Source organism: Schistocerca gregaria, chromosome 8 (genome assembly GCF_023897955.1).
Source record: "Schistocerca gregaria isolate iqSchGreg1 chromosome 8, iqSchGreg1.2, whole genome shotgun sequence".
In the NCBI taxonomy this organism is placed as follows: domain Eukaryota; kingdom Metazoa; phylum Arthropoda; class Insecta; order Orthoptera; family Acrididae; genus Schistocerca; species Schistocerca gregaria.
Window position 1 is genome coordinate 264,011,263 of NC_064927.1, and position 20,182 is coordinate 264,031,444.

The window sequence follows — 20,182 nt, forward strand, 5'->3', positions numbered from 1 at the left end:
TCTGTACTTTTTTGCATATTGCTATTGAGCCAACTGATATGTCAACATCCTCAGCAACTTCTCTTATGGTAATCTGACGATTTTCAAGAACAATTTTCTTCACAGCTTCAACATTATCATCTGCTGTTGATGTGCTGGGGCATCCAGAGTGAGGTTCATCACTGGCATGTTCTCAGCCTTCTACCACTTGTAAACAGTTTTTTTTTTTTTTTACTTGGAGCAGAGTCACTGTATGTCTCTGTTAATGTTTCAAGTGTTTTAGAGCACTTGATTCCATTTTTCACATAAAATTTGATGCAAATTTTTTGCTCCATTTTTTTATAATAATCGAAAATTGCCGAGTATACTAAAACACATGTAACCTTTCTATCTGCCAAAAATAAATGAAGTATGCTGTACAATTGAAACTGTGAATATATGTTTGGGACATATGTATCAACTTAACAACAACAAAAAAGATCAATAACTGAATATACATTGCCACGCCATTTGAAAAGTCACCTACTTTTTGAACAGCCCTTGTCTAACACCAACAAAAACTTCTAAAACAGTATCATCTTCACTCCTCATCACTTAAATAAACAGTAAGGTCAGAATTATAAGGAATTACTACCAAAAAATTTATAATTTTGATAAAAGTGTGTAAGACAAAATATGTTGATTTTCATAAATTTAAACGGTAAATATAGGGAAAAATGTTAGTAAGTCAGTGAGTTAAGTTGAATGCTATGCAAAACATCTGTGTCTTGTGCATTAGTGTAGCAACAAGAAGCAGAGGACTTGAATGATGAATCTGGGCCAACAGGTAGGCAAAGAAGAGCACCTGCATTAGTATGATTATAGGTGGGCTGATACACGACATATCGATAATTTGACAAAAGAAGAGTCCACTGTTGCAACGTCTGCACTGTGCAAGCTGGGACTGACTAAGAAGCGCTAATTGAAGATTGTAGAGATTTATGGTTAGCCACCACGTGAAATTTTCTGCCAAAAAGAAACTGGTGAATCTTAATGACATCACTGACAACAATGAGAGTCTCCTTTCCAATTTGTGAATAATTATAATGAGCTTTGCTCAATAACTTTGAAGCAGAGGCAGTTGGCCTGTCAACAGAATCAAATTTATGTAACAAAACTGCACCAACACTGTAAGGGGAAGCATCCACACACAAGGTCACAGGTTTGGGTGGATAAAAATGAACAATGCATTGATCACTAAGCAAATCATCATCCAGTTTCCAGAAATCAAACTGGCATTCTTCTAACCAAACAAAAGAAACATTTTTCATGCACAAATGATGCAAGGGAGCTGCAATTTGAACAGTGTTAGGAATAACCTGCATGTAATATGTGAGCCTCACTAACAAAGGCTGCAGTTTCCACACATTGCCTGGGGACAGAAGGTCACAGATAGCAAGCAAATGTGATTTCAAAGGGTGAACACCCTGACTATTAATGACATGTCCTAAGTGCTCAAGTTTAGTCAGAAAAAACAGACACTTGTCTCTGTTATTTTTAACAACAGCTGCAGACAACACTTGGAACAGAGTGTGAAGATAGCTTATGTATTCTTCTGGAGTGTGTCCTGAGATGACAATTTCAGCAAAAAAGAATTTTTGCAGTGAGATACTCCAGAAAACATTGAAATATGGTGTCTGTGGAAGCACTGCCAAATGGCAATCTCAAAAATTGGAAATGACCTAGATGAGTGTTAATGAAAAAAATCCATCGATCCAGAGGGATTTTTGAGTGCCACACAAATCAGTCTTAGAAAAGTAATGACCAGCACCCAGTATGCCCAACATTTCTTCCAGGTGTAGCAAGGCATTACCACCAATGACTGTTTGGGGATTCACAATTTCCTTAAAATTGGCACACAACTGAAATCTGCTTGATAGGTTCCTCAGAATGACAAGAGGGGATGTCCACTGACTGGCAGTAATGAGCACTATGACCCCTCTGTCTTGAAAACTGATAAGCTTCTGAGCCACCTGTTCTCAAAGAGTGTGATGGGCAGGAAGAGCTCAAACAAAGTGTGACTGTGCAGTGTCCTTCATTTTGACATGGGCAACAAAATTATTAGCTTTGCGTAAACCATCAGAAAACAAATTCTGATATTCTGCACATAACTTAACAATACTCTCCCAATGGTCAAAGTAAGAAACAGGATGTTCATTATCCTGTGTACTTAGCCCAAACAAATCAAAAGAGTCTAGACCAAAAATATTAGCACTGTTTTCATAGGAAAGCACTGTGAATGTCACTGTCTTTGACAAATTTTGGAAAGCTGTGGGAAGGACACAAGTACCTAACATACTAAGACAGGAAAGTCTTGGCTGGCATACACAGTTAGCATATGGCATGATGTGCACAACTTGGGTCACCCTAACATTCCATAAGTGCAATGGCTGAGCAAATTCACTGGAGCTCTAGTGTCAAGTTGCCAGTTGACTGATTTTTCAGCAATAGTGAGAGACACAAAATGTTTTTTGTCTTCATGTTGCATTACAAATGACTTGGGAGCCTTTTCTGAATGGCTGCCACACTGTTGGATTTTCAAAAAACACTACACGCATTTTGTGACCTAAGCTTGCATGAAGGAGTAGCAGAAGGAGGTGTTTTATGTTTCTGTAAGCACACAGTCTATACATTGTACATGACCTCATTTGCCACAAAAACAAGAGAAACGAAGGGCACTTCATGCAAGGGCCAAGATCAGTGAATGTGCGCCATTTAACCATTTAAGTCTGAGGGTATGAGTTATGAGTTTACACCTTGTGCCCGATGCGACACATATTTATTAACACCATGTGACTGTGGCTGACAGTACCACTGTTTGAAAGCCAGTGGTGAGGTCTTTTCGTCACAGCTACCTACAGATAAATAGGTGCTCCCCCAAAATTGTCTTATGTACCTTTGACCAAACCCTAATAGTCTGCATAACCTGTTGTAAGAAAGAGTTGACATTATTTAAGAATCTGTTCCTGAAATCAGCAGTCTGCTACAGTGTGTATGAGGGCATCACGAACCATTGTATCACTGCAGTATTTGCCACAGTTACATTTGAATCCAAACTGTCTATAAGGCTTTGCACTCCAGTCACCCACTGACAGTATGTCTGTCCTTGTTGTTTAAACAACCTAAAGAAATTGTAATGGGCAGTTGCCACTTGGACACTGTCCTTGTAATACTTAGTAAGCACCTGCAATAAGTTCTCATGGTCTGCTAGGTCAGGGTGGAACATGGGAAAGAATCTGATGCACAAGTGATATATACCACTCCTGCCATGGAGAAAAAATAATAATCTTTGGCAGTACCTGACATGTGTTGTGCTGTGATATGTGCATTGAGTAGTGCAAGGTGCTCTGTCCAGTCTTCCTTCATTTTGTTAAACTGATGAAATGATGGTACATACACAGGCAGTGCAGGTGGTGTTACACCTATTGGGTCTGGTGTCTTGTGTGAAGTCACCTGCACTGTTGTGAAGCGATTCATCACTTAAAGAAGCTGCACCATTTGTAGACTCTGAAACTGAATAAACTAAAGTAACTGTAGGTGGTGGAGCAGGCAAGTGCAGTTTAGTAGCCATAATAAGTAAACAATGTGCAAGAGAACAAGATAGTTAACCAAGGTACAAAGACAAACAGCGAAAAGCAAAAATAGTGAAATAGTGAGACAATGAAGCACAGAGAACAGAGAAAATAGAAAAGGGGGGGGAGGGGGACAAAAGTGACAAATGCCAAACCTAAAACCTAGAACATAAAGAGCACAAGCAAAGCAAGCATTGAGTAAGCAAGAGCTACAAAAACCAAACAAAAAGATGACAGAAAAGGAAGAAAGCAATTATGATTGATGACTGTCACACATATGCTTGATGTCTCATCACCAGAAGTTTTGTATTACTTCATACACAATGACAAGTGGAGGTGGGCTACAGACTGGTGGGGCAACTGTTATCATAGGAAAGCTGGAGAGGAAAAGAAGTGATTAGAGAGTAATGTAACACAGTAAACTAAAGATTTACATAACTTATATGTTGCCAAATATAAGAAGACACTTTAAAAATAGTGTAACAAGAAACAGAGTTCAACTATCACAATGTCCACAAGGAAAAATGTCTCTGTATTAAAGCATGAACAATGATGATTGGGCAGTGACCAGGCAGCATCTGTGTAACATCTCATAGCAAAGTGGCTCTGAGCACAAATCTGGTGAGCAGCTGGTATTGGCTGTCCTTTGTTGCAGTGGCAGAGGGTGCTCACAGCTACTGGAGGTGTAGCTCAGTGAGTGTGCTCCATTTGGCCCACAAGATTCCGTTGTTATGATGCCTGTGGGGTGGTATTGAAACATGATACCACACTTCCTCTCATCACTTGTCCTTCCAGCGCCCACCTCCCCCAACCCCCCTCCCTCCCAAACCCTCTCTCCTAGATGGTGCACCTAGGCATGGTACACTACATAGCAACAATGCTGGGTCATCTGGTTTAATCCAGTACCTGCCATCTTCCACTATACAAGCAAAGAGCCACTGAGGGTAAGTTTGAGGCAGTGAGCACGGCCAGTCTGCTCCATCCCTGCAAAAGCCCGTGGGCATGTGCCCTTCACATGGTCCCCAGACAAGATAGGAGTGGCACCCTTGTGGATACTATCAGGCACTAAATACGTGGGCAGTTCCCGATTATTAACCCATGCCCCTCCTGTGGAGCTACAGCAATGACCTCTCCAGTGCAACAGTCTTCAACTAGATAGATTGCCTAAAAACATTCATGAAAATTTTGGTCAGACTGGAGGATATTGAGAAAACAGCAGTTATCACATCTTTCGGCCTCTCTGAGATAATTTTTATGTCATTCAGGATCTGCAATGCTGCCCAAAACTGGCAGCGCTTCTAGACAGTGTTCTCCATGGCCCTCTGGGATGCTTTTCATACCTGGATGATATCCTAAGCTACCCTTGCAACCTCACAGATTCCAGGAGTTATTTTTCCGCCTCCAGAGGGCAGGGGTTGTTATTAACCTGCAGAGCATTTTTGATGCTCAAGAGATCGAGTTTCTGCAACATGCTATATCCATTGCAGGCTTCCAGGTCCACAAAATAACTGACTTCCCACTCCCCACAACCTTCAAGAAACTCTACTGGCTCCTTGGGATGGCGAATTTTTTCTGGTGCCACTATAGAAATGCTGTAAACATACACAAGCCCTTCACTGCCACACTACAAGGTGATCACACAAAAGGAAACAAATCCTTGCCCTTATGTGTCCCAATGACAGACAGTTTCAAGCACACAAAGTGTGAACTAGCCAGTGCTGCCCTTCTGGCCCACCCTCATCTTACTGCCCTACTCACAGTCATCACTGATGTCAGGCAGCCTGCCTTAGGTGCTATCACCCACCAATGCTTGAGGACATCTGGCCTCGTCCTCCAAATGCACAAAGTCCTTGGTACCAACCTCCACATCTGGTGTGACCTTCTTACAAACCCTGACCACCCAGATGATTCAGAAAACTCCATCTGCCCCCCCCCATATGCCTGACTTCTGCAAACCATCCTTTGATCACCAACATGGCCTGTCACATTCCATCATCTTTTGCATGCATGACCGTCATGTCAGAGCATTTCTTCTAGCGCAGTATTCTTCAAGATTGTACCAACTGGGGTTGCACCTTTATACCATGCCAATGTACAAAAGTGAGCCATCATGTGCACACTGCTTTCCTGGCAGTGGAACATTGATTCTCGCACCTACGGGTCAACATCGTAGGCCTCATTATATTGTCTAGTGGCTACTGATACATACTCGCCACATTTGACAGGTTCACTTTGTAATGGGACATCCTCCTCTAGCGTTACTTTTCCTCAACAGTAGTTGTCAATACCAGTATTATTTTTTGAATTTTGGACAGGTTAGTTTTATGTCAGCTGCTTCTCTGAAAACTTTCATATAATTTTGCACTCAGTATTTTATATTTCAAGCAAAAACTTATTAAAAGGAATAACTTTATTTTTTATGTTACGATCAATAAGTACCAGCTCTGAATGTACAGCTAATTTTTTTAGAAACATTTGAATTTATGAATTACTTGGCAAACTTAAAATTTCTATTATTAATTACACAATCTAGTACTGTTTACTATGTGTATTTCTGGTTCCATTTATGGAATAATAACCAAAATTAATAGAAATTTATTTGTCAAGAAAAATTTTAAACCCTTTGGAATATGGTTATTAACACAGAGTGGAGTAGTAGTAAGCATGCCTCTGATGTGATCAGATGTATTTTTGTATTCAGGGAAAACAATGTAATTTTGACTTTGTTAATGTGAAAATTCAAAAAGATATATAATGTACTAAAATGTGATATAACATATTAATTTAACAACAAAAATTATGCAACAACACTCTTCAAATTTATTTACATCAATTCAACCATGAGGACCCAAAATGTGAGAATTTCAGCTTCAAGGATCAGACCCCTTGAAAGGAAGAACTGGAGCCAAATCTACACAAAAAGCTGGGTAAACTAGAAAGTTAGTTGTAATCTTTGCTCCTCTCAAAATTTTTTATAAAGGACTTTGCTTATTGTGGGCAATAGCTGGAATTAAAAACAAGGGGGGAGATTACAACTTGCTGGCTGAAGGCTGTGCCAATCCTGGACCTCACAGTGCACACCTTTTCTAGGGCTTTTGTTGCCACAAGAGTGTCACATTTCTGTTGCCTCCATCAACTAACTTCAGCCCATGGCACTAATTTACATCCTGCCTTTTCAACACTCTCACCAAGAATTGTAGCACTTTAATTCACGTAACAATGGTCTAGCATTCTACCACAAATGGCCTGGTGGAGTGGTTTCACGGGACTTAAAAAGCTGCCCTTACTTGCCAAACTGTCACATGGTCTGCCGCCCTGCCACTGGCTCTCCAAAGTTTTCAAGTGACCCACAAAGTCGACTTGGGATGTCTATTGTTGAGTTTGTATACAGTGAGCCTCTCATTGTGCCAGGTGGTTTCAGTGAGCCCCTGCTTGCCATCGCTTGCATTCCCACTTTGATGCAGCAGCCCCCACAGCGCCTTGGTGAGTGAAGATCATTCATCCACTGGGACCTGTAGATGTGCTCACATTCGTGTGCTGCAAAGACACCTGTCAGCCACTGCTTATCCCACAGTACTTGGGCCTTCACTTTGTCCTCAAACACAGAGGAAAAACCTTTTCTCTGCACCTCAACGACACTGCAAATCTCATTCTATTCAGCCCCTGTCCACCTCCAGTGATCAGCTTTAAGCTGGCACCCAACAACAATGATGCACCCACAGATGCCGCCAACCTGCTGGTGTCACCAATACAGCATCCAGTGCATGGGACCCAGTGCCAGAGCCATCCATTCCACTGGCACCTGTCCCTGAGGAGCCACCAGCAGTGCTCATCACCTTGCCCCTGCTGCCAGAACCAACCCCAGACACCCTTTGCATGACACAACATGTCGCATCTGCACCTTCAGTGCCAGTGGATCTGTAGATTTCTCTGCAGTGCCAGTTGCACCTGTTGCACCCCAAATATAATGCTGGTATGCAACCCTGTGGTGACATGGAACAAGATGCTCCAGCATTAGAAAATTGCAGTTGAAATCCAGGAAGATTTGCAGCAGATAGGCACTTGGTGCAGGGAGTGGCAACTGACCCTTAACATAGACAAATGTAAAGTATTGCGAATACACAGAAAGAAGGATCCTTTATGATTATATGATAGCAGAACAAACACTGGTAGAAGTTACTTCTATTAAATATCTGGGGGTATGCATACAGAACGGTTTCAACTGGAATGATCGTATAAAATTAATTGTTGGTAAGGGGGTGTCAGATTGAGATTCATTGGGAGAGTCCTTAGAAAATGTAGTCCATCAACAAAGGAGGTGGCTTACAAAACACTCGTTTGACAAATACTTTAGTATTGCCCATCAGTGTGGGATCCATATCAGGTCGGGTTGACAGAGGAGATAGAGAAAGCCCAAAGAAGAGCGGCGCGTTTTGTCCCAGGGTTATTTGGTAAGCGTGATAGCATTACGGGGATGTTTAGCAAACTCAATTGGCAGATTCTGCAAGAGAGGCGCTCTGCATCGCAGTCTAGCTTGCTGTCCAGGTTTCCAGAAGGTGCATTTCTGGATGAGGTATCAAATATATTGCTTCCCCCTTCTAATCAGAGAGATATGAGTGCCCACGGAGGCTTTCCGGCAGTCATTCTTCCCGCGAACCATAAGTGATTCGAACAGGAAAGGGAGGTAATTCAGTGGCATGTAAAGTGCCATCCACCACACACCTTTGGGTGGCTTGTGGAGTCTAAATGTAGATGTAGATGTAGAGCAAGATGTGCCATGTGGGCCTATGCACACTACATTAAATGTGTATGTCATGTGGGCTGCCAGCTGTGCATGACCTGCCTGGGCAGTAGTACACCACATCACCCTCCACATAGCTCCACCATTGAGCTACAACAGACTCAACCATGCCCACCAGCCACAGAGCACAACACCCATTCTCGTTGGCAGTGCAGTGGGGCACTGGATTTGTGCAGAGCTCACTGCATGAAGCATTCAGAGCCGCTGCATACAACATCGCTGCATCCACCATCATACCACCAGACCATTGATCTTCATGATCTGCCCCGAAATCATGGCACCATTGGTGTCATATATCCCAGTCCACTGATAAACACTGTGACAGCCCTTTGGTCTGCAGCTCGCCAAATTGTATGGGACCCATTCCCCAAAATTCGTGCCTGCCACTTGGTTTCCCCAGCACACAAATGCTTCAGCAGAAGATGAATGGGCATGTGCCAAACATTACATGTTTAGTGAGCACTCTGGTGGCATAGACTCTCTTCACAGCTGCCTCTTGGCAGTAGGTGAGTTGTTCTGGGCATTAAGTGTAGCCCAAAGCTTTTCCCCACAGTTGAAACTCTTCTCGTGGACACCAATCTAGAGATTCCAAATGTCACCACTCTGTGATATGTAGTGTTTATTCACATGACAAAAAACTTAACAGCTTGTTGCACAGTACTACTCGATAGGTATATGAGCAGCTAGAAGATTAGGTACTGGTATGGCAGCCTTGAGTGATATAGCATTAACATTGCTGGTTACTTGTATAATCAATGAGAACTAGTGAACCTACCCTTCTTAACTGCAATCATGCATCCATAGCTCCTCTTCATAGACAGTTACCCTTGGAATTGCTTCTTGATTACTGCCACTTTAACATTAGTGAGGACAATAGTCCCCCCCCCCCCCCCCAAGACCTGCCAAATGGTGCAGTCTGTGTGTCCACATGGGCATATTTGCAATTTGCGAGTCCTTCAATACTTTCCACAAGTCACCTACCCATTTGCATGTGTACTTTGAGCATGTGAAATAACATCTTTCTATTAACCCTTTCATGTGAACTTCTATCTAATTTGTTATGGGTGATCATTGTGCTCCTTTCCTTTGTGTAAATATCAGTTCATTTAGATATAAACCACCTAAAATGGTGGGAGTGAAATATTGTACATAGGGTTTTCAGTGTGTTGTTGCAAGTCATGGACAGAGCTCTTGTGAGATGCAGTGGTTTTGTTCTCTGCCCTGTGAGAGTGTATCTATCACTGTGCATCCATTTTGGCTCATTACAGGTGTTTTGTTTCAGTCTGGGACATCGTAACTCAACCACCGTACATATGCTTTCCCCTACATTTTGCAACTCTCACTGACATCACAGGCAGCATGCCCATATGTTAATTTGTTATATATCCCCTTTGGTAAATTGATGTTTTTCTGCAGATACCACTTGCATGTCAGTGCATTTAGTTTGGTTTTCCTCCTTCCTTCACTTATGTTCACCCCTCAGCACTCTTATCAATATTTCTAGCAATGCTAGCAAATAGAAAACTAATTCCAGTACTGACAATATTAAATATCTTTCTTACAGTTCTTTGTTGTAGTTTAATAAATACAATTCTTATCCCAAATGTAAAATTTGATCTATTCTTGATCTATTAGTGATGCTAATAGACTTCTGATTCATTAACAGTTTTATATTTGTTCATTTATGTACAGGGGGACAAGGTGTGCTTAAATGCCCTGCAGAATGGTGCAACTAATGCTCTGCAAGATATTGTTGGGACATACTTCAAACCATATTTTCTAATTAAGGTAAGTTAAAAACACTTTAAAATGAAATTATTGTGCTAGAGAACATTTTACTTGTGAAACAATTATGAGCTAAGATATTAACATCATAAATTTGAAAGATCTCACTATGGCAGATGTTGGTATTGTTCTTGAATATTTCAATATAAACATAAGAAAGGCAGATGTGAAAATTGGATAACACCCAGTACTTTGTTGCAGAGAATGCTCTGCAACACAGTACCCATCATCTCGATTTCTGCGTCATCATATGGGTAATTTGAAATCTTATTTTCAGGACCACCTCAGAAATTTTGTTGTAGGAACTTTATCCAAAACTTGTTCCTAATCCCTTATACCCTCCTTGCCTGTACTTATTGAACTTTCCAACTTTTGTTCCATCACATCTTAAAATTTACTTATTTTTACACTGAAGCCGAAAAGAAACTGGAGTAGGTATGCATATTCAGATACAGGGATATGTAAACACAGGCAGAATATGGCACTGAAGTCAGCAACACCTATATGAGACAACAAGCACCTGGCATAGTTGTTAGATTGGGTACTGCCACTACAATGGCAAGTTATCAAGATTTATGTGAGTTTGAATGTGGTGTTACAGTCAGCACACAAGCAATGGGACACAGCATCTCTGAGATAGCAAAGATGTGAGGATTTTCCTGTACGACCATTTCATGAGTGTACCATGAATGTAAGGAAAAGCCATATCTTGGTATTCCATAAGCCCCTTGGTTACTCTGCAAAGCTGCATTACTGCCAAGGATTATGTGATCATTTTAAGGTGATTATATCCATTCCATGTATAGTGTTTGTTCCCCACGAGTGATGCTGTGTTCCAAGACGGTAGGGCCCCTGGGCATACAGCTTGCATTGTCCAGGGCTGGTTTTGTGAGCATGAGGATGACTTGTTGCAGCTTCACTGGCCACCACAGTCACCAGATCTCGATATTATTGAGCCTTTGTGGTCTAGTTTTGTGTGTGATCATTATCCATTTTCATCATTGTTATGTGAACCTGCCACTATTTTGCAGAAAGAATAGTATAAGATCCTCTTGGAAAGCAAATAGGTCCTGTATTTATTCTTTATGAGATGACTGGAAGAAGTTTTGAAAGCCAACAGGTTTCTGACACAATGTTAGGCCTGCTGATCTGTTGTGTTAAATGATATTTCCATATTTATGTCCAACCCTTGTATACTGAATGCTGTAACATTTACTGTGTGAAGTAATATTATCAGTAACATTGTTGCTGAACCAATTTCCTGATACATGTCTTCATTTATAAATGAGTCACAGGCAATAGTATATAGCTCAGACTGCACTTCTGTGTCCTCCGCTGTTAATGTCAATATTAGTATTGTAGATGCTGCTGTTTTCTGTTTAATGGCTTACAATGGGAAGGCCTCAGACACGGCCAACCGATTCGGCTCAAATTTGGCAGGTCGCTTATGTACAACCTAAAATGAAGGACTCTAAGATACTTTGGGTCAACACCTCCGCAATTTTGAGAAAATCACCCCTAAAGGTTATGACGAGCAATCGATTCAAAATTGGAGGGATCGATAGGTAATTGTAAATAGAGCATTTTTCATCATCAGGTATGGGGTCCACAAATGCATAATTTTTGCATAAGTCGAGGAAAGAAACTTTTATAACTGCCACTTATGTACCCACACGGTAAATGCCTTTCGCCGACAGCACCATGGCTAAGGTAATTGGCTGGGAATCCGAAAACCCAGGTTCGAATCTCGAAGAACCTTTTATGTTGTGCTATCGGTGCTGTTGGCGAGAAGAATTTACCATGTGGGTACAGAAGCAGCAGTTGTAAAAGTTTCTTACCTCGATTTCTGATGATGAAAAATGCTCTATTTACAATTATCTATCGATCCCGCCAATTTTGAGTCGATTGCTCGCCATAACCTTTAGGGGCAATTTTCTCTAAATTACGGGGGTGTTGACCCAAAATATCTTAGATTCCTTTGTTTTAGGTTGTACACAAGCACCCTGCCAAATTTGAGCTGAATCAGTTGGCCCTGTCTCAGGCCTTCTCCTTGTTAGACCTACGATGTTTACTTCAAACTGCTGATGTGAGTTTCACCTGTTCTTGGTGTAACCATAAGCTGCTGATGCGATTGAGTCTAGCCTGTTTCTGGTATCACCATAAGCATCCTGGGGTGATACAACCAGAACTGCAGCAATAAAAATAAATTGTGCTACAATGTGGATAACAGCTTTGTGACTGAAGCTGGAAATAAATATGCTGCTTTTGACTGCTGTTCACTTATCTTATATTTTAGAGTTAGACTAACCATTGGTTTAAAAATGTCTTGTAGTTGAATACTTGCAGGGCACAGAATAGGAAAATGAGGAAGATATCAAAGAATACCTATCCTTGGGGCTATCATTTTTGTCATAAACAATGTTTCTTGGGTTACAGCAGAATTTCATAAACCATTGCAAAATCCACATTGTTGGCTTACTGAAACAACTTAGTGCATCTTTATTATCAGTGTACATGATTACAATTATGTATGATTTAAATTTAATAAACTAGTTATGTAGCATTTTGCCGTTCACTAATGATTTATTAAAATTTCTTAATGTGGTGTTAAAATTATATATGTTGTTATTTCTCGGACATACTGAAGAGATCTCTATTATGAAAAGACTTATCTAAAAAGTTGGTATTCTGGCATCATTGTTCTCTTCCATTATCATTATTTTTGTTTTCTAAATATTAGTTAAAATATCATTTTATGCATCTGAAATGAAAGACAATCTCTGAAATATATTGAAAATGTGACATTATCATAGAAAAGAGAGACATGGTTACACATATTTTGAATATTCTGCCAGTGCATATTAAATATAGTGTGTGTAATGCAATAGAGCCAATCGTGAATCAACAAATTTTCTGTTGAACAGTTCCTTTTAATCCTCTGATGAGGATCTTCATATGAGTTCTTTAAACAAACAATCGAAAGTCCAGACCCTTTCATAATTTTGTTGAATTCTTGAAACTTTATTTATAGTGTTTTGTAAATCCTGTCGTGGAAGAGAACTTGGCTCTTGTTTCCTTTGTTCTGTCCATAATGCTCCCGTCTTCTTCCTCTCATTTGCCATAAATTTTGCATTCCTCATTTTGTTCCTGAATTCGTTTCTGTCTTTTATCATTTGTTTAATGATCTCCAGCTGCCTTATGTATTCCTCTGTTTCATGATACCAACTTGTTTTAAGGCTTGAATGTTTTATTACATCAAAGATTCTCTTTGTAAGTCTGGTGTTGTCCATTCTCTCTGTGTGTGTGGGTGTAGAAATTTAGTCTGCATTTTCTGATCATGTCTGTGAGTTTGTCAGTGTGTTGGTATAACTCATTGGTAGGTCTTTGAAATGAATAAAAAAAAGAAACAACTCCTTTCTTTCTAGCAAATTACCAATAAAATATGGTGTATCACAGGGCTCAATCTTAGGTCCAATACTCTTCTTGGTTTATGTGGGTGACTTAGTTGAATATATGAGTCCCACAAAAACTATCCTGTTTGCCGATGACACCAGCATATTGTTCATTGAATCCAATCCAAAAACTTTGCAGTCCACAGCAGAAAGTTCTATGAAAAGACTTTACGAAAGGTTCACAAAAAAACAAACTCATTATAAATACTGAAAAAACTGTGAGTGTCGATTTTCATTTAATTCCTCCAACTAATCAAATGTTTATTCAAGCACAATTAAAAAATGATCCCCTAGAAAATGCAAGTGTCACAAAATTTGTGGGTTTATGAGTTCAGCAAGACTTTAAGTGGGACACACATATAAATAACTTGTCTAGAAAACAATCATCTGTGTGCTATGGCCTAAGAATTTTAAAGACTACAACAAGCAGAACAACAGTACTGCAGGCATACTATGCACAGTTCCACTCACTAGTCCGATATGGGATTGTTTTCTGGGGATACTCAACTCACAGTGTAAAGGTTTTTAGAATGCAAAAAAGAGCTCTAAGAATAATTTGAGACTTTAAAAAGATGGACTTCTGTAAACCCCATTTTACTGAGCTTTGCGTTCTAAATGTTCCAAGTTTATACATTTATGAAACTATCTTGTTCATTAGGGACTACCTCCTGAAAACAGGCAAACTGCTACAGAACAAAAATGTACACAACTATAGTACCAGAGGGAAATCAAATATACATCAAAAATATCACAGAACAACCACCTATCTGTGGCGTTTGTTGATCTAACTGTCACCTTCGACACTGTGTGGAGGGAAGGCCTTATCTACAAATTTCTCCGCAGTATGCCCTGCAGAACAATGGCTCAACTGATTAACAGAATGCTAAGTGATTGGAAGTTCCAGGTAATCACTGGAAGTAACATGAGTAAGGAGAGGAAGCTGAACAATGGATTGCCTCAAGGATCAGTTCTCTCCCCATTACTGTTCAACCTATATCTATCTGATCTACCTGACACTTCATCCAGAAAATACTGCTATGCCGATGACCTGGCTCTAGCTGTAAAACACCAGTACATGAAGACAACAGAAGAGGTTTTAACCAACGACCTGTCTGCAATAGATAATTACTTCAAAATCTGGAGACTCCAACCCAGTGTGAGTAAGACAGAAGTGTATTGCTTCCATCTAAATAATCAGTTGGCGAATGTAAAACTGTAAGTAAGTTTCAGAGACAGAATTCTTCATCATAATTGGAACCCAAAATATCTTGGTGTCATCCTGGATCGTACACAATGCTTCAAACAACACCTTCTTAACTTAGCTCAAAAGTTGAGGACTCGAAACAATATCCTCCATAAGCTATGTGGAACTACCTGGGATATTCAGCAACCACCCTGAGATCTTCAGCTCTGGGCTTGGTGTTCTCAAGTGCTGAGTATTGTGCACCTGTTTGTACGAACAGCCATCATGCAAGGCTTGTTGATGCCCACCTGAATACGACAATGCACATAATATCTGGCGCAGTCAGATCTACTCCAGTTTATTGGCTTCCACTGTTAACCAGTATAGTGACTCCCAATCTATGTAAATGTACTGCCCTTATGAGAGATTCCACAAGATCTCTAGGAATTCTAACCTAAGTGTGCATAGCGACCTGCCACTTTTAAATAGTAAGAGACTGAAATCATGCCATCCAACTCTGTGCAACGCTGCTGACATGGTTGGTAAGGATTTCAAACCTCTTGAAGAATGGAAAGGTCAGTGGGAAGCAGTGACAGATGTGCACTTGCATAACATCTTCTCAGGTGCTAAACTTCCAAGTGGATTCGACCTACCATGCAAGACCTGGACTACTCTCGGCCATGGCTGATGCAGGGATGCTCTCTTCAAGTGCAAGAAGCTGCCTGATCCAGCCTGTGACTGCGGGGCTCCATAACAGACTGTTCACCACATTGACTGTGAATGCAGGATTTGAGCCTATCACGGCGCCAAAGAGGACTTCCTGCTAGCAGCTCCAGATGCAGTGCACTGGATGAAAGGACTAGATACTCAATTGTAAAGACAAACTTAAGTTTCTTGTGTGTCAATATGTACATATGTATATGTAATTTAATTTACTGTTATGTATGTATTAGCCATACGCTAAATAAAATAAATCCACCTATCAGAGGAGCATAATCAACATTGGTGCAATACGACACAATAAGATACCAGAGGAAATAAAAAATGCTACTCATCCAATATTTAAAGCTAAACTAAAGGCATTTCTAATAAAGCACTGTTTCTATTCTGTCAGAGAATTTATGAATAAGTAACAAAATTAATTGTAATAGGTACCTATTTTTAATGTGTCTACTATTTTGCTAATACTATGTATTATTGTAACTTATCTTTGACTTGTCCAGTTTGTGTTGTATGATAAAACTGGACCAATAATGTATATGTAATTTAATTTCATGATATGTCTGTATTAGCCATATGCTAAATAAAATAAAACCACCTATCAGAGGAGCATAATTAACATTGGTGTAATACTACACAATGAGGTACCAGAGGAAATAAAAAATATTACTCATCCAATATTTAAAGCTAAACTAAAGGCATTTCTAATAAAGCACTGTTTCTATTCTGTCAGAGAATTTATGAATAAGTAACAAAATTAATTGTAATAGGTACCTATTTTTAATTTGTCTACTATTTTGCTAACACTACATATTATTGTTACCTATCTTTGATTTGTCCAATTTGTGCTTTATGATAAAACTGGACCAATAAAAAATCAAATCAAATTAAATCAAAACCATATGCTATCTTTGTGTATTGGTCTGAATATTTTCCTGAGAATTTTGTGTTCTATTTTATCTGTCTCTATAATGCCTGAAGCTCCAGTTGTGGTTGTTTCGGATGCATATAGTGCTTCCAGTAATACAACTGTTTTGTAGTGTCTAATTTTGGTTTGTCTTGATATGCTTTACAACATATATTGAATCAAACATAATGATATGTATAAAATGGAATGACTTCCCCTATACCAACCAGCACAAATTTTGCATACACCTTCATGCAAAACACAACTTGCACTTTTAACACACAACGTCTTGAAAGCCACAGTTGGAGGCATTCAGCACTTCTGAAAAGCAAAATAAAAAAAAAAATAATAATAAAAATGAGTCATACCACACCAACACTTATTAACAAAAGTACAGTCAAATTGAGGCATCAAGTGAAATGTATGACTAGACTGAGGACTTATTGGCAGAAAAACATATAGAAGCGCTTCAGGTGTGGGCTATGGAAGTGTGTTAGGATGCTCACTGTTCAGTTTGTATATTAATGACCTGGCAGACTTTTTGCAGATGAAACTGTTTTCTATAATGAAGTACTGCCTGAAAAAAGAAGCCCAAATATTCAGTAAGATTATGTTAAGCTTTCAAAGTGTTGGACAGAGGTTGGCAACTTGCTTTAAATGTTCATGTTAAGTTGTGCATATCATAAAACACAACAACATAATAACTTATGACTACAATACTGATGACTCACAACTGGAATCAGTGAATTACTTTAGTGTAACTGTTTGTAGGGATATGAAACTGAATGATCACATAGACTCTGTATCAAGTACAGCAGGTGTAATGAGTCTACAAAAGACATTGTTTTCAAAACAGTTATGAGACACAACCTAGAATATTGCTCAAGTCTATGTTCTGCAAACCACTGTGGAGTGCATGGCAGAGTGTGTGATTCATTCACATAGAGAGCATGGAAAAAATATTGTTTTAATGTCTTTGTGTGCTGCAATCAGAATCAGAATTTTTATTATCCCATATCATACAAAGTCAAATCTCAGATTTAATGTACTGGGGACTCGTCAACATTACATTTACATTACAATTACAATTTGTATATACAGTATTACAAAAACAATACATCAACGCTCTAGTTTACAAAGTAATATATAACAATAGTGTTTACGCAGTGAACATATTTTTAGAATGAATTGTTTGACACAAAACTGCTGAGCTTAATTTACAGGTGATGTTTTCTTGCTCAGATTTCCACATCATTCATAAATTCTTCTATGGAGTAATAACATTTCTCCACTAATAACCTGTGCTACTTTGGTTTCAGTTACACTAGCTCCATGATTGTGGCCAAGATAGATACGAAGCCCACACCTGCTACAGTAGTACAAGTTTATATGCCAACTAGCTCTGCAGATGACGAAGAAATTGAAGAAATGTATGGTGAGATAGAAGAAATTATTCAAGTAGTGAAGGGAGACGAAAATTTAATAGTCAGGGGTGACTGGAATTCATCAGTAGGAAAAGGGAGAGAAGGAAACATAATAGGTGATTATGGATTGGGGCTAAGAAATGAAAGAGGAAGCCATCTGGTAGAATATTGCACAGAGCACAACTTAATCATAGCTAACACTTGGTTCAAGAATCATAAAAGAAGGCTGTATACATGGAAGAAGCCTGGAGATACTGACGGGTTTCAGATAGATTATGTAATGGTAAAACAGAGATTTAGGAACCAGGTTTTAAATTGTAAGACATTTCCAGGGGCAGATGTGGACTCGGACCACAATCTATTGGTTATGAACTGTAGATTAAAACTAAAGAAACTGCAAAAAGGTGGGAATTTAAGGAGATGGGACCTGGATAAACTAAAAGAACCAGAGGTTGTACAGAGTTTCAGGGAGAGCATAAGGGAGCAATTGAGAGGAATGGGGGAAAGAAATACGGTGGGAGAAGAATGGGTAGCTTTGAGGGATGAAGTAGTGAAGGCAGCAGAGGATCAAGTAGGTAAAAAGACGAGGGCTAGTAGAAATCCTTGGGTAACAGAATAAATATTGAATTTAATTGATGAAAGGAGAAAATATAAAAATGCAGTAAATGAAGCAGGCAAAAAGGAATAGAGACATCTCAAAAATGAGAGTGACAGAAAGTGCAAAACGGCTAAGCAGGGATGGGTAGAGGACAAATGTAAGGATGTAGAGGCTCATCTCACTAGGGGTAAGGTACACACTGCCTACAGGAAAATTAAAGAGACCTTTGGAGATAAGAGAACCACTTGTATGAACATCAAGGGCTCAGATGGAAACCCAGTTCTAAGCAAAGAAGGGAAAGCAGAAAGGTGGAAGGAGTGTATAGAGGGTCTATACAAGGCCGATGTACTTGAGGAAAATATTTTGGCAATGGAAGAGGATGTAGATGAAGATGAAATGGGAGCTATGATACAGCGTGAAGAGTTTGACAGAGCACTGAAAGACCTGAGTCGAAACAAGGCCCCCGGGGGAGACAACATTCCATTAGAACTACTGACAGCCTTGAGAGAGCCAGTCTTGACAAAACTCTACCATCTGGTGAGCAAGATGTATGTGACAGGCGAAATACCCTCAGACTTCAAGAAGAATATAATAATTCAAATCCCAAAGAAAGCAGGTGTTGACAGATGTGAAAATTACCAAACTATCAGTTTCATAAGTCACAGCTGCAAAATACTAACGCGAATTCTTTACAGACGAATGGAAAAACTAGAAGCCGACTTTGGCGAAGATCAGTTTGGATTCCGTAGAAATGTTGGAACATGTGAGGCAATACTGACCCTACGACTTATCTTAGAAGCTAGATTAAGGAAGGGAAAACCTACATTTCTAGCATTTGTAGACTTAGAGAAAGCTTTTGACAATGTTGATTGGAATACTCTCTTTCAAATTCTGAAGGTAGCAGGGGTAAAATACAGGGAGCGAAATGCTATTTACAATTTGTACAGAAACCAGATGGCAGTTATAAGAGTTGAGGGGCATGAAATGGAAGGAGTGGTTGGGAAGGGAGTGAGACAGGGTTGTAGTCTCTCCCTAATGTTATTCAATCTGTATATTGAGCAACCAGTGAAGGAAACAAAAGAAAAATTCGGGGCAGGTATTAAAATCCATGGAGAAGAAATCAAAATGTTGAGGTTCGCCGATGACATCGTAATTCTGTCAGAGACAGCAAAGGACTTGGAAGAGCAGTTGAACGGAATGGATAGTGTCTTGAAAGGAGAATATAAGATGAACATCAACAAAAGCAAAACGAGGATAATGGAATGTAGTCGAATTAAGTTGGGTGATGCTGAGGGAATTAGATTAGGAAATGAGTTTTGCTATTTGGGGAGCAAAATAACTGATGATGGTCGAAGTAGAGAGGATATATAATGTAGACTGGCAATGGCAAGGAAAGCGTTTCTGAAGAAGAGAAATTTGTTAACATCGAGTATAGATTTAAGTGTCAGGAAGTCATTTCTGAAAGTATTTGTATGGAGTGTAGCCCTGTATGGAAGTGAAACATGGACGATAAATAGTTTGGACAAGAAGAGAATAGAAGCTTTCAAAATGTGGTGCTACAGAAGAATGCTGAAGATTAGATGGGTAGATCACATAACTAATGAGGAAGTATTAAACAGGATTGGGGAGAAGAGAAGTTTGTGGCGCAACTTGACCAGAAGAAGGGATCAGTTGGTAGGACATGTTCTGAGGCATCAAGGGATCACCAATTTAGTATTGGAG

General features: G+C 39.6%; 1 protein-coding gene across 1 annotated transcript in view; it reads left to right on the forward strand.

Annotated features, from left to right (window-relative positions):
- Positions 1 to 20,182, forward strand: part of LOC126284279 (dynein axonemal intermediate chain 7-like) — an 828,882-nt gene that overhangs the window by 755,412 nt on the left and 53,288 nt on the right. The window contains exon 14 of the mRNA XM_049983103.1: positions 10,084 to 10,179. Within this exon, the coding sequence (XP_049839060.1) occupies positions 10,084 to 10,179 (96 nt within the window). The remainder of the gene's footprint in view (positions 1 to 10,083; positions 10,180 to 20,182) is intronic.